The 13,356-nt window shown below is 42.0% G+C and overlaps 2 protein-coding genes across 6 annotated transcripts in view; one reads left to right on the top strand and one right to left on the bottom strand.

Annotated features, from left to right (window-relative positions):
* The first annotated feature begins 675 nt into the window (after positions 1-675).
* On the top strand, positions 676-4,572 carry hsd17b2 (hydroxysteroid (17-beta) dehydrogenase 2). 2 transcript variants are annotated; one of them, XM_029667485.2, is made up of 5 exons: positions 676-1,086; positions 1,337-1,549; positions 2,849-3,034; positions 3,318-3,455; positions 3,696-4,572. In XM_029667485.2, exons 1-5 carry the CDS (start codon positions 810-812, stop codon positions 4,055-4,057), a joined length of 1,176 nt encoding a protein of 391 aa, XP_029523345.1. In that variant the 5' UTR covers positions 676-809; the 3' UTR covers positions 4,058-4,572. The 2 variants fall into 2 exon arrangements, with proteins under 2 accessions (XP_029523345.1, XP_029523346.1); XM_029667486.2 differs by lacking the exon at positions 2,849-3,034.
* LOC115133990 (sorting nexin-20-like) overlaps positions 4,290-13,356 on the bottom strand; it is a 35,047-nt gene continuing 25,980 nt past the window's right edge. Inside the window, exons 4-7 of one of the 4 annotated variants that reach the window (XM_029667481.2) lie at positions 5,286-5,398; positions 4,994-5,084; positions 4,784-4,884; positions 4,290-4,695 (exon numbers count right to left, since the gene is read on the bottom strand). In XM_029667481.2, the coding sequence (XP_029523341.1) occupies positions 4,566-4,695; positions 4,784-4,884; positions 4,994-5,084; positions 5,286-5,398 (435 nt within the window). In that variant the 3' untranslated portion in view covers positions 4,290-4,565. Of the gene's footprint in view, positions 4,696-4,783; positions 4,885-4,993; positions 5,085-5,285; positions 5,399-7,261; positions 7,512-13,356 lie in introns of those variants that run through there. The other 3 variants (XM_029667484.1, XM_029667483.1, XM_029667482.1) reach the window with 3 other exon arrangements.

Here is a 13,356-nt window from a genome sequence, read left to right on the forward strand (position 1 = left end):
TTCATTTTGAGTAAATTAGGTTATATATGCTACGTACACATGAGAATGATTTTCTGAAGCAACGTCCTATCTGTTTAAAAGTAAGGCCTACATCATTTAATGGCAAACCAACTAAATATGAAATGTTATTTGAGTAGATATTTAAATATTTAGGTTTAATGAGTTTGTCTTGACTAGATGTTATGAGAGAATTTAGGGAGCGTAGTTTTTTTCTCAATTACATGTTTTATACTTGAAATAGATTAGCCCCGACCCAGCAATAGTAACAGCACCGTCAGATACATTTTGGAAAAAAAATAGCAAGCCATTAAGTTTTGTATAGACCCTCAGGTGAGTATAAATAACTCCATTATCAGTGGTGAGTGAACTGGAACAGACACACCTGCTGATGTTATGATAAGAACAGGACAGTAGGCTTTTGCTGTTATCACACATCTGGGATGTATTCACCAGAAACCAAACTAGCAAATGGGCCAAGACGAGGAGGGGCTCACCCAAACTTGTCCAATAAGAAACTAATGAATACACCCCCGACGTCTGGTTTAGAACAGGTTTCATTCAGAGCCATGCCTGTTTCCACATGTACTAATGTAACAGTACTGTTGATTGGCGGTGTCGGCTGGCAGTGACCGAGGGGTGGGGTTAATGTTTCTTTAAAGGTTACAGACATAATGCTTGGGTTTTTCAGTTGAGGATACACTTGATATGCACATGTCAAAGAGCCAAGGGGATATCCAACCAAGGGGACAGGATATTGATACCTCTGATATCAGGATAGTAAGAGCAAGACCAACCTGCCAGTGGATAGAATGGAGAGTGTTGACATTGAATTCTGGTATTTCTCTTCTCTGTATACAATAGTTACAGCCCTATACATTGGGGCAATTATAACTAAGGCGAGAGGGAGTCATGATAGGGAATACTGGACCTTTGCACTTTTGGCTCTTGGGGGGCCTCTGTGCTTTTTGGCCCTTCCAGGCTACCGCAGTCTGCTCTTTCTGACCTGCAGCCTCTGGTTGTGCTATGTGGTTCTGGGCAGACGAGTGGACATGCTGACGATGCATGGAAGAGCTGTGCTGATTACAGGTAGGTGATGTGGGTATATGGGTGCCATACACTGACACTATCATACCAACCACTGTCAATCAAACATGACTGATACTAGTCTATTCATAACATAGAAGATTTAATGGGCCCCCCATCATGACTGTACAATGTTATTGAATGTGGTTTCAATACTGCTGAGTGCTTTGTGTACTCATGAATGAAGTGCACGTGAACATTGGAACAGTATGCTCTGGTGTCCCATTTATTTGTTTCTCTTCAACATGAACAGGTTGTGATACAGGTTTTGGTCATGCCCTAGCGAGAAGGATTAGTGACTTGGGAGTGACTGTGTTTGCTGGGGTTCTGGATGAGACCAGCCCAGGAGCAGTGGAGCTGAAGAGACTGGGGTCTGAGGGGCTACAAGTCCTTCAGCTAGATGTGACAGACGCTGCGCAGATAGAGCGGGCTCACCACTACATTTGCACTCAGGTTGGGGACGCAGGTAACGTGTTGTTCACTACAAGAACTATAAGGCACTGATGACACATAAGGTGCATTTCCACTAAGGATTTACCCCAGTGTTGAACCTAAAAGGCAGACTTTTCTGTTTCCATCTATGCGTGCCAGCACCCTTGTCTCACTGGGCCATGGCTCCGGCAAACTGGCTCTGACGTGGAACCGAGGCAATGCCCACTCAGTGGCCAGTTTATTAGATAGACCACCCAGTTCACGAAAATGGTTTGATCCTACAGACAGTAAGTCAAATGGCCATTGCTTGCTATATAAAGCAGGCAGACAGGCATCGAGGCATTCAGTTACTCTTCAATTGAACATTACAATGGGCAAAACAAGTGACCTGAGCGACTTTGAGCGCGGTATATTCGTCGGTGCCAGGCACGCCAGATCCAGGATCTCAAACGGCAAGCCTCCTGGGCTTTTCACACACGAGTGTCTAGGGTTTAATGAGAATGGTGCGACATTCATCAACTAGCTGACTAGATATTTTTTGTGAGGTCAAAGGAGAAAGGCTAGAATTGTGCAAGCTTATACGCGGGCCACAAACAGGCAAATAATGGTACAGTACAACAGTGGTGTGCAGAACAGCATCTCGTAACGCACAACTTGTCACAGATGATGGGCTATTGCAGCAGACGACCACACTGGGTTCCACTCCTATCAGCTAAAAATAAGAAGCAGCAGCAATAGTGGGCACGTGATCACCAACACTGGGAAATTGAGGAGTGGAAAAACATTGCCTGGTCATGATGAATCCTGGTTCTTCTTGCATCATTCTGATGGCAGAGTCCATTGCCCTATCCTACCTGGTGTCAACGGTACAGGCTGGTGGCGGTGGTGTAGGGAATGTTTTCCTGGCACACGCTAGGTCCCTTGATACCAATTAAGCAACGCTTGAACGCCACAGAGTATCTGGATATTGTTGTTGACCAGATGCATCCCTTCATGGCTACAGGCCACTGACTGTACGTAACAATGGCTAACTGAACTTTAACACCTTCTCATAAAGAAAGTCTTGCATGATGCAGAGGTTGTTAATCTGTCCGCCACAAGTCTTTAGTGTCAGACTCCTAATGAAAACACCATAACAGAGCTTACATTAACATAAAACACAGGTGACGCACTAGTTTGGGGGTAAGTCTCAGTGGAAAAGCACCAATAGATGTCATTGGAAAATACACCAAACTTAACATATAAGGACAAAGAAGTGATCCTTTTCTGATCAAAATAATGCTATAATGCACATGACATGGAATGTCTCAAGTTCACACTCCCTTTGACTCAGGTCTCTGGGGGATTGTGAATAATGCGGGAGTCCTGGGCTATGTGGCAGATGGAGAGATTCTTCCTGTGAGAGTATACAGGAACTGCTTGGCAGTGAACTTCCTTGCTGCAGTAGAGGTCTCTCAGGTGTTTCTTCCACTGCTCCGACACTCCAGGGGCAGGCTAGTCAACGTCTGCAGTATGGCAGGTAACATATCTGGACTGGTTATTGTCAAAACAAAAGGGTTAGGATTGACCTTGAGCAGTCACTCGCAAGTTATACTGGCTACTATCCCACTTATGACACCAATGCAATTTCAAAGCAAGTACAGTTGGCCAAGAACCCCCACTACTACTCAGACAGCCTTTATTAGGTGAGGAAACTGTAAATATAACTAATCTTCTATCCGTAGCCAGCTTGACTTGCAACTCTGTGCTCAAGGTTAATCCTATCCCTTTCCTGATGATAAACCTAAAATCTATTTGTGCAGGTGATGTGCCCGTTCCTGGGTTTGTGGCCTATGGAGCATCCAAAGCAGCCCTGAACACCTTCTCTGGAGTGATGAGATTAGAGTTGGCCAGATGGGGTGTCAATGTATCCACAATTCAACCTGCAGGCTTCAGGACAAGTATGTATAATAAATAATGATTATTCAGTTATATGACAGTTTAAAATGAAAATGCTATGACCTGAGACAGCGAAGAAGTTCAGTACCGTTCTTCAGCGCTCTTAGTTGAGGAAATTGACCCTCTACTGCTGTTTACTTTGTGTATTGCTAAGTCTACTGTACCTTTCAATAAATTGGTTTCCCCCTTTTGATTTACTTAATCAACAAACAGACTTGTCTATCATTTGGTTGAAAACACAGATATTTTCGGTAGCAGTGATGACTGGAGCCGTTACCAAGAGGAGATCTTCACCTCTCTATCTCAGGATGTCCGGAAGGACTACGGCGAGGCCTACATCTCCTCACTCCAGGCACGCTTTGCCAAGATGGCCGTCATGTCCTCAGAGGACCTGCGTCCCGTGCTAGATGACATGTGCCACGCCCTAATGTCAGTGGCCCCCAGACCCGTCTACACCCCTGGCCAGTCTGCCTGGCTCATTCCCTGCCTCCACCGCCTCTGCCCCACACGGTTCTATGACATGATTATTACAAGTCTGTTTCAGTTCAATAGCAGTCTGCCAGCTGGGCTCCAGGCAGGAGCCTCAGTGGGTTCGAAGACTTGATAATATGTGAGATAACTGATATGTGATGTCGGGCTATTCTTTCCCAAGGTTGTTTACGGGAATGCTTCCATAGATTAGTATCTCCATCTTCCCTCATGCTTGGTTGGCAGAGAAATGTGACTGTTGGCTTTGTACTTTTTTGGCAGCTTCATAAGCAAGGCTATTGAAAACCCTTGTTATTGTTTGAATTTAGTATGTTTTTGTAAATTTCTCACAAAATAAGACAAGCCACCACATTGGGTAACAGTTTTAATTAAACTATACCCTGGTCCATGGTACAAGGATGTGGGCTTCATTTCCTGTGTTCATAAGCCTCAATGCATCTTGAAGAAATGTACTTTTAAAAAGAGGATATATAACATCCATTCAACTTTAAAATATATGTCTAACATCTTTGGAAGTTACCTACGGTTCATGAAAACACAGCAGTAAAAATAAAATAAAAATTGTTGCACATAAAAACATTGTACAGTCCTGACATACTTCATTTAAATAAAAAAGCATACCCTCAGTCCTGAGGCTTCAAAAAAGCTTTTTTTGTGTGTGTCTCAGTTGCGTTTTGATTAACATCCTCAATTGCAGACCTCTCCCGCTTCTTAGCAAACTTCTTCTTCATGCTTCCCACTAAGCTCTCGTACCTACAAGGTAGAGAGAAAAGTTAATCAGACGGCGATGTAACAAAACAGTTTGAAATCACGTCAAAATAAATCTTGAGTTGTTTCCTACCTTCTAGCCATGTCTTCATCTGTGATATCAGTCTCCATTCTGCTAATTTCCTCCTCTTCCAACTCTTCCTCATTTGGAGCATTCATGATGATCATTAGTTTCTGGATGGAGAAAATAGATTTACACCAATGAAACAGTCACATCGCATGTAAATGTATCCAATCTTACTTTGATAAACCTTAAAAGGTGTGATTGTAAATGAATAAGTACCTCTACTTCTGTATTGAACCCCTTGAATGACATTCGTCCATACTTCAGGTCTTCACAAGGCCCAAAACTTCTTTCTTCTATGATGAAATTCCTAACCAAAGACAGGAAAAACAATATAAAATATGCCAACATTTGAGCCGAGGACACTAGAGAGAAGACTGTCATTATCTTTAATGTCCGATGGTATGTTGCTGGCCATTAGAAAAGGATGGCAGTTCTGTGTCCTCAAACTAGTCTACATCCTTATGTAATTACTCCAATATGCGCAGGTGGACAGTGAAAGGGGTCATACTCTTTAGCTTTGAGTTCTGGCAGGTCCAGATACCAATGCTCATCACTGATGATCCTCCTCTCCTCTTCTTCCAGTTGCTTCTTTGTATCTGCATCCAGGCCTCTTTGCATGAACTAGTAGACAGAATGGCAATTGTAGAAGTACAGTACAAGACGTGCAGGACCTTCTACACTGCATCAGAGTTGCTGAGACATTGCTGAGTAACTTCAACAGGGTGTCTTATGAATCACTTACAAATTAAATGTTATTGGAGAGAACCCATAGCCATAGGTCTGAACTAGCTACACAACACAAGATTAATCTAGTTCATTTACGAAAAGTATGTTGACAAAGATGTCCCAGCTGACAAACCAAGCAAGTTAGCCAACAAAGCTAGCCTGGTTGCTCAAGCCAAGTTAGCTAGGTTACTTGGCTAGCTAGCTAGATCGGATACGGTTTTAGTTGGATGCCACTTTTACCATCCATCAACAGTTCTATCCGTCTCTGAGGTTTAGCAACGTGCCTACTAGCAGGGGCAACATTCCTAGCGGCTAGTATGATAACTAACTATTGTAGTTAGCATGCATTTCTTACCTTCATACGCAAGAGGTTTTTGGAGAGTTTCGCGTTGTCATTCGCCATTTCAATTGGAGATTCTGGTAACGTTACTGTTGACACTAAACTATATGTCCGTCTTCTGGGTGACTGCAATAAGGTTTGTTTTTCAGTAAGCTGTGACTTTGAATCTTAAAAGTTCCACGAGCTCATTTCCACGCCGTGTGGTATAATACTCAGACTCGACCAATCGATCCAAGAGTCATCTCTCTGCAGCGCTCAGATTGGAGAGGAAGTTACCACTAGACACTGTTCTACGATCATTTTTACATGTTACTCCCTCACGGTAAAGGGTAGGATTTGGGATAGGTAATCTGATCCTAGAGCTGTGGTTATAAGTCTGGGTAACTAACTTCAGTGGAAGAAAGCACTCTTGAAGGATGTGGATTTCAGTGGTTATTATTACTGATTTAAAAACTATATTTAACCACCTAAATAATTGTATTGGCACAGCCAAAAACAGATTTGAATAAATAGTAGTGGAAATATTCATTAACATCAAATGTAATAGATAGATAAAATACTGACTGAAGTCTATTTTGTTTATATTTTAAGCAGATTTATTGTTTTCCTGCAGCTTCAGTGATGTTAAACTCCTGTGTGGCTCAGTTGGTAGAGTATGGCTCTTGCAGCACCAGGGTTGTGGGTATGAGTTTCACGGGGGACCAGTACAGGGAAAAAGCACAAAAGTATATCCACTCACAACTGTAAGTCTGCTAAATGACTATAATGTACATTTTGGAAACGCACCTACCTCAAGTCTACTGAGTTTTGTCTAGACGGGATACATCTTTTGTCAAAATTGACTTTTCGTAGCAGGTTTAGGAGAACGGGATAATTAGGTTAAGGTTAGTTAAAGGGTTAGGGTTAGCTAAAATGCATAACCATTTTTTTTGATCAGTCTACCTCCAAGAGTGGCGTTTGAGCAGAGAAGAAGAGGAAGGTTCGGATCCAGAAGAAGGCAGAGGTGGTTGATCAGTTTGAATGAAACAGCATGTCGAGTACATTTGGTGAAGACAAATGTTCTGAATGGACAACAGTTATATCGAAAACTGGTACAAAAAGGAAATTGTCTAAAATTGGAGTGGAGGATAAATGATAATGAATCGCTTCTTGTTGGGATGCGGTTGTTGAGTAAGAATGCATATGTAGGAAACCTCTATGAGGTGTTGAAAATGTTGTATGCGCTTGATAAAGTGTAGTCTGTCAGAGTTACCAGGAGTGTTCTTATTTTGATTAATTATATTTATGACGAGCAGAGAAAGATTGCAGTGGGCCTCAAAAGAATCCGGACAACAGAAGTTTTGTGTTTTGAACTTTGGAGTAGAGCACCCGTCAAAGGAGTCATCTCAGGGGTGACGACGGATGTTCAGGTTGAATACCTGAAGAGAATTCCGGGTGGGGTTGGTGCCCAGCGTCTGACCTGCTGGGTGAATGGAAAAAAAGAAGAAAGTCTGTCAGTCCTGTTGTTTTTTGATAAAGAGCAATTACCATTGCAGTGTAAGAATTGTAAAGGATTTGGCCATGTTTCAAGTGTGTGCAGACGAACAGAGTATACTGAAGAACGGTGTGTAGAAGGACGACGGTGTTGCAATTGTGGTGGGGATCATGATCCTGAGTTCCTGGAGTGCCCTGTAAGGGGTAAGGATATTGAGGTAGCAAAAGTTAGAGCGGTCAATTGAATCTCCTATGCGGAGGCAATCAAAATAATTGAGGATACAAGAGATGCCAGTGAAGAGATGGTAGTGGATACACCACAGCCTGTAGTAAATGTTTGCTGCCAAACAAAATATACCCTGTGTGTTAAAAAGGTGGATTTGTTGCATTCATTGCCACAGTTATAAACTGTACAGCAGAAGTATCAAAGAAGTCAAAGAAACTAGACATTATTTTGGCTGCAGCAGAAAAGTTTTTGGGATTTTACAACAGAAGACTTGCAAGGGGTAATGACGCCAGAAGACCCACACTCCCAGGTTCCCCTTGAGCCTATATAGGGATCAGATCTTTTTTATTTATTTATTTTTAACAGAAGAGCTGTTTGATTTAAAACAACAACAAAAAAAATATATATATACACTACCGTTCAAAAGTTTGGGCACATTTTTTGTCCATTAAAATAACATCAAATTGATCAGAAATACAGAGCAGACATTGTTAATGTTTTAAATGACTATTGTAGCTGGAAACGGCTGATTTTTAATGGGATATCTACATAGGCCCATTATCAGAAACCATCACTCCTGTATTCCAATGGCACGTTGTGTTAGCTAATCCAAGTTTATAATTTTAAAAGGCAAATTGATCATTAGAAAACCCTTTTGCAATTATGTTAGCACAGCTGAAAACTTTTGTGCTGATTAAAGAAGCAATAAAACTGGCCTTCTTTAGACTAGTTGAGTATCTGGAGAATCAGCATTTGTGGGTTCGATTACAGGCTCAAAATGACCAGAAATAAATCACTTTCTTCTGAAACTCATCAGTCTATTCTTGTTCTGAGAAATGAAAGCTATTCCATGCAAGAAATTTCCAAGAAACTGAAGATCTCGTACAAAGCTGTGTGCTACTCCCTTCACAGAACAGCGCAAACTGGCTCTAACCAGAATAGAAAGAGGAGTGGGAGGCCCCAGTGCACAACTGAGCAAAAGGACCAGTATATTAATCTGCTAAATTGTAATTATTTTGCTACCATGGCCTATTTATTGCCTTACCTCCTCATGCCATCTTTTTTTTCTATTGTGTTATTGACTGTATGCTTGTTTATTCCATGTGTAACTCTGTGTTGTTGTTTCTGTGGCACTGCTTTGCTTTATCTTGGCCAGGTCGCAGTTGTAAATGAGAACTTGTTCTCAACTAGCTTACCTGGTTAAATAAAGGTGAGAAAAAAAGAAAACAAATTAGGGTGTCTAGTTTGAGAAACAGACGCCTCACAAGTCCTCAACTGGCAGCTTCATTAAATAGTACCTGCAAAACACCAATCTCAACGTCAACAGTGAAGAGACGACTCCAGAATGAAAGTTTCTTCAAGTTCAGTCGCAAAAACCTTCAAGCGCTAGTTACCAGCCTCAGAAATTTCAGCCCAAATAAATGCTTCACAGAGTTCAAGTAACAGACACAGAAGAGACTTGCTTGGACCAAGAAACACGAGCAATGACAGGTGGAAATCTGTCCTTTCGTCTGATTTGGTTCCAACCGCTGTGTCTTTGTGAGACACAGAATCAGTGAACGTGTGGTTCCCAAGGTGAAGCATGGAGGAGGTGTGATGGGTGCTTTGCTGGTGACACTGTCAGGGATTCATTTAGAATTCAAGGCACACTTAACCAGCATGACTACCACAGCATTCTGCAGCGATACGCCATCCCACCTGGTTTGTGCTTAGTGGGACTATCATTTTTTTTCAACAGGAAAATGACCCAAAACACACCTCCAGGCTGTGTAAGTGCTATTTGACCAAGAAGGAGACTGATGGAGTGCTGCATCAGATGACCTGGTCTCCGCAATCACCCGACCTCTACCTAATTGAGATGGTTAGGGATGAGTTTGACCGCATAGTGAAGGAAAAGCAGCCAACAAGTGCTCAGCATATGTGGGAACTCCAAGATTGTTGGAAAAACATTCCAGGTGAAGCTGGTTGAGAGAATGCCAAAAATATGCAAAGATGTCATCAATGCAAAGGGTGGCTACATTGAAGAAACATTTTTTGATTTGTTTAACATTTCTTTGGTTACTATATGATTCCATATGTGTTATTTCATAGTGTTGATGTCTTCACTATTATTCTACAATGTAGAAAATAGTAAAAAAAATCATGAAAAGCCCTTGAATGAGTGTGTGTGTCCAAAGTTTTGACTGGTACTATATAATTTTTTGGGGGGTTGTTTTTTAGTAGTTCAGTTTTTTGGGGGAATCCTGTTTCCATCCCGCATAGTAAGTGGCAGCATGCACATAAAATGGTGTAATTGCCATTATAAATTGGGTGGTTCGAGCCCTGAATGCTGATTGGCTGACAGCCGTTGTATATCAGACCGTATACCACGGATATGACAAAACATTTATTTTCACTGCTCTAATTACGTCGATGAGCAGTTTATAATAGCAATAAGGCACCTCCGGGGTTTGTGGTGTATGGCCAATATACCACAACTAATGGCTGTTACCAGGCACTCTGCGTTGCGTCGTGACTAAGAACAGCTCTTAGCCGTGGTATATTGGTCATATACCACACCCCTTCGTGCTTTATTGCTTAAATATAGCATAGAAAAGGAGGAGCACTGAGAAAACCCATGCCAAGAGGACCTACACCCAGACCACAGCATCAGCAGCCACACCCCAACCAGCTAAGACCACCTCAAGCAGACCCTGGCCACACTCAATATAGCCCCCCCATATTAGACCTATGCCCCTCCATATTAGACCTATGCCCCTTCTGCCAACCTCATGCCCCCCGCCCCTGCGGCAAGGGCCTCAACATGACAGTAGGAGATATGCCCAGGCCATGAGCAGAGCAACAGGCCCAACCCCCATTATTACACCCGCCCAAGCCCCATCCTGCGACCTAAGAGATATGTATCAGATGCTCAACATGCTCTGCTCACACCTACTGTGACAGTCCGAGCCTAAACCACACAAAAACAACACTAGACACTTTGGAACACAAAGCTTTTACTATCTCATCCTGAAATATACAAGTTCTGAGGTCATCTGCCTTTGGCCTAAAGAGCAGAAACCTAGACTTCATCAAAGAAATTGGAAAAACAGACTGTCATCCTACAAGAAAAATGGTATAAAGGAGACGGACCCACTGGTTTCCCTCTAGGTTACAGAGAGCTGGTAGTCCCATCCACCAAACTACTCGGTGTGAAACAAGGAAGAGACTCAGGGAGTATTCTAATTTGGTATAGAGCAGACCTAACCCACTCTATTAAATTAGTCAAAACAGGAACATTTTACATCTGGCTAGAAATTAATAAGGAAATTACCTGAACATCCTCCCAATAGAATCCCCATACTTTAACGATGACAGCTTCACCATCCTACAATTTCCAGGCCCAGGGACATGTACTAGTCTGTGGCGACCTAAATGCCAGAACTGGACAAGAACCTGACACTTTCAGCACACAGGGGGACTAACACCTATCTGGAGTTGACAACATTCCCTCCTCCATAATCCCCCCTAGACACAACTACGACAACATCAAATCAAATCAAATGTATTTATAAAGCCCTTCTTACTTCAGCTGATATCTCAAAGTGCTGTACAGAAACCCAGCCTAAAACCCCAAACAGCAAGCAATGCAGGTGTAGAAGCACGGTGGCTAGGAAAAACTCCCTAGAAAGACCAAAACCTAGGAAGAAACCTAGAGAGGAACCAGGCTATGAGCGGTGGCCAGTCCTCTTCTGGCTGTGCCGGGTGGAGATTATAACAGAACATGGGCAAGATGTTCAAATGCTCATAGATGACCAGCAGGGTCAAGACACAACAGACATAACCAACAAAAACGGGTCACAACTCCTGCAGCTCTGTCGGACGCTGGGTATGTACATAGTCAATGGTAGGCTTTGAGGGGACTCCTATGGTACACATATAGCTCATCTCTTGGCAGTAGTACTGTAGACTACTTTATCACTGACCTCAACCCAGAGTCTCTTTAGAGCGTTCACAGTCCGTCCACTTACAACCCTATCAGATCACAGCAAAATCACACTCTACTTGAACAGTGTCACTCAATTTGATTTATTTTTAACTTCAATTTTTTTTTAACCTTTATTTAACTAGACAAGTCAGTTAAGAACAAATTCTTATTTACAATGATGGCCTTCACCGGCCAAACCCGGACAACATGCGCCGCTCAATGGGACTCCCAATCACGGCCGGTTGTGATACAGCCTGGATTCAAACCAGGGTGTCTGTAATGACGCCTCTAGCACTGAGATGCAGTGCCTTAGACGCTATGCCACTCGGGAGCCTGAAATGGCTCAATCATGAGGCATCAAAGCCAAAGGAGCTGAATAATATTAAGAAATGCTATAGATGGAAGGAGAGTAGTATGGAAATCTACCAAAAAACAATTTGACAAAAACAATTTCAATCCCTTCTAGACAATTTCCTGGACAAAATGGCAGTAGAAAACCTAAACAGTATATTTGACCGCTCAACTTCCCTATCAAATGAAAAAATGTCAAGCAGACAAGCTAAGAAAGTTAACAACAATGACAAATGGTTTGATGAAGAATGCAAAAACCTAAGAAAGAAATTGAGAAACCTATCCAATCAAAAACATAGAGACCCAGAAAACCTAAGCCTACGGCTTCATTATGGTGAATCACTCAAACAACACAGAAATACACCACAGAAAAAGATGGAACAGCACATCAGAAGTCAGCTCAATGTAATTGAAGAATCCATAGAATCTAAGCACTTCTGGGAAAATCGGAAAACTCAAAACAAACAACAGTACGAAGAGTTATCTTTCCAAAACAGAGATGTATGGATAAACCACTTCTCCATTATTTTTGGCTCTATAACAAAAATCAAACATATACATGATCAAATCTTAGAATCAACTACCAGAACCCACTGGATTATTAAATTACATGTAAGAACTACAGGACAAAATACAAACTCTTCAACTCAAAAAAGCCTGTGGCGTTGATGATATCTTAAATGAAATGATAAAATATACAGACCAGAAATTCCAATTGGCTATACTTAAACTCTTTAACATCTTCCCCAATATTTGGAACCAAGGACTGATCCCCCCCAATCCACAAAAGTGGAGACAAATTTGACCCCAATAACCACCGTGGGATATGCACCAACAGCAACCTTGGGAAAATCCACTGCATTATCATTAACAGCAGACTCGTGCATTTCCTCAGCGAAAACAACGCACTGAGCAAATGTAAAATTGGCTTTTTACCAAATTACCATACAACAGACCACGTATTCACCCTGCACACCTTAATTGACAAACAAACAAACCAAAACAAAGGCAATGTATTTTCATGCTTTGTTGATTTCAAAAAAGCTTTCGACTCAATTTGGCACGAGGGCCTGCTATATAAATTGATGGAATGTGGTGTTGGGGGAAAAACATACAACATTTTAAATCCATGTACACAAAAAACAAGTGTCTGGTTAAAATAGGTAACAAACACACATTTCTTTACACAGAACCGGTGAGACAGGGATGCAGCTTAAACCCCACCCTCTTCAACATATATATCAACAAATCTGAAGTCAAATGTCTACTGTTTACTGATGATCTGGTGCTTCTGTCCCCAACCAAGGAGGGCCTACAGCAGCACCTAGACCTTCTGCACGGATTATGTCAGACCTGGGCTCTGACAGTAACTCTCAGTAAGACAAAAATAGTGGTGTTCCAAAAAAGGTCTAGTTCACAGGACCACGAATACAAATTCCATCTACACACCGTTGCCCTAGAGCACACAAAAAAACTATACATACCTCGGCCTAAAC

This window comes from Oncorhynchus nerka, linkage group LG9a (assembly GCF_034236695.1).
Source record: "Oncorhynchus nerka isolate Pitt River linkage group LG9a, Oner_Uvic_2.0, whole genome shotgun sequence".
In the NCBI taxonomy this organism is placed as follows: Eukaryota; Metazoa; Chordata; class Actinopteri; order Salmoniformes; family Salmonidae; genus Oncorhynchus; species Oncorhynchus nerka.

Excerpts from the sequence above, each read along its gene's own strand:
- hsd17b2 (XM_029667485.2), top strand. The coding sequence starts at position 810 with ATGGAGAGTGTTGACATTGAATTCTGGTATTTCTCTTCTCTGTATACA. Across the intron at positions 1,087-1,336 it reads AAGAGCTGTGCTGATTACAG|GTTGTGATACAGGTTTTGGT; the intron begins GTAGGTGATGTG and ends CAACATGAACAG. Across the intron at positions 1,550-2,848 it reads CACTCAGGTTGGGGACGCAG|GTCTCTGGGGGATTGTGAAT; the intron begins GTAACGTGTTGT and ends CCTTTGACTCAG.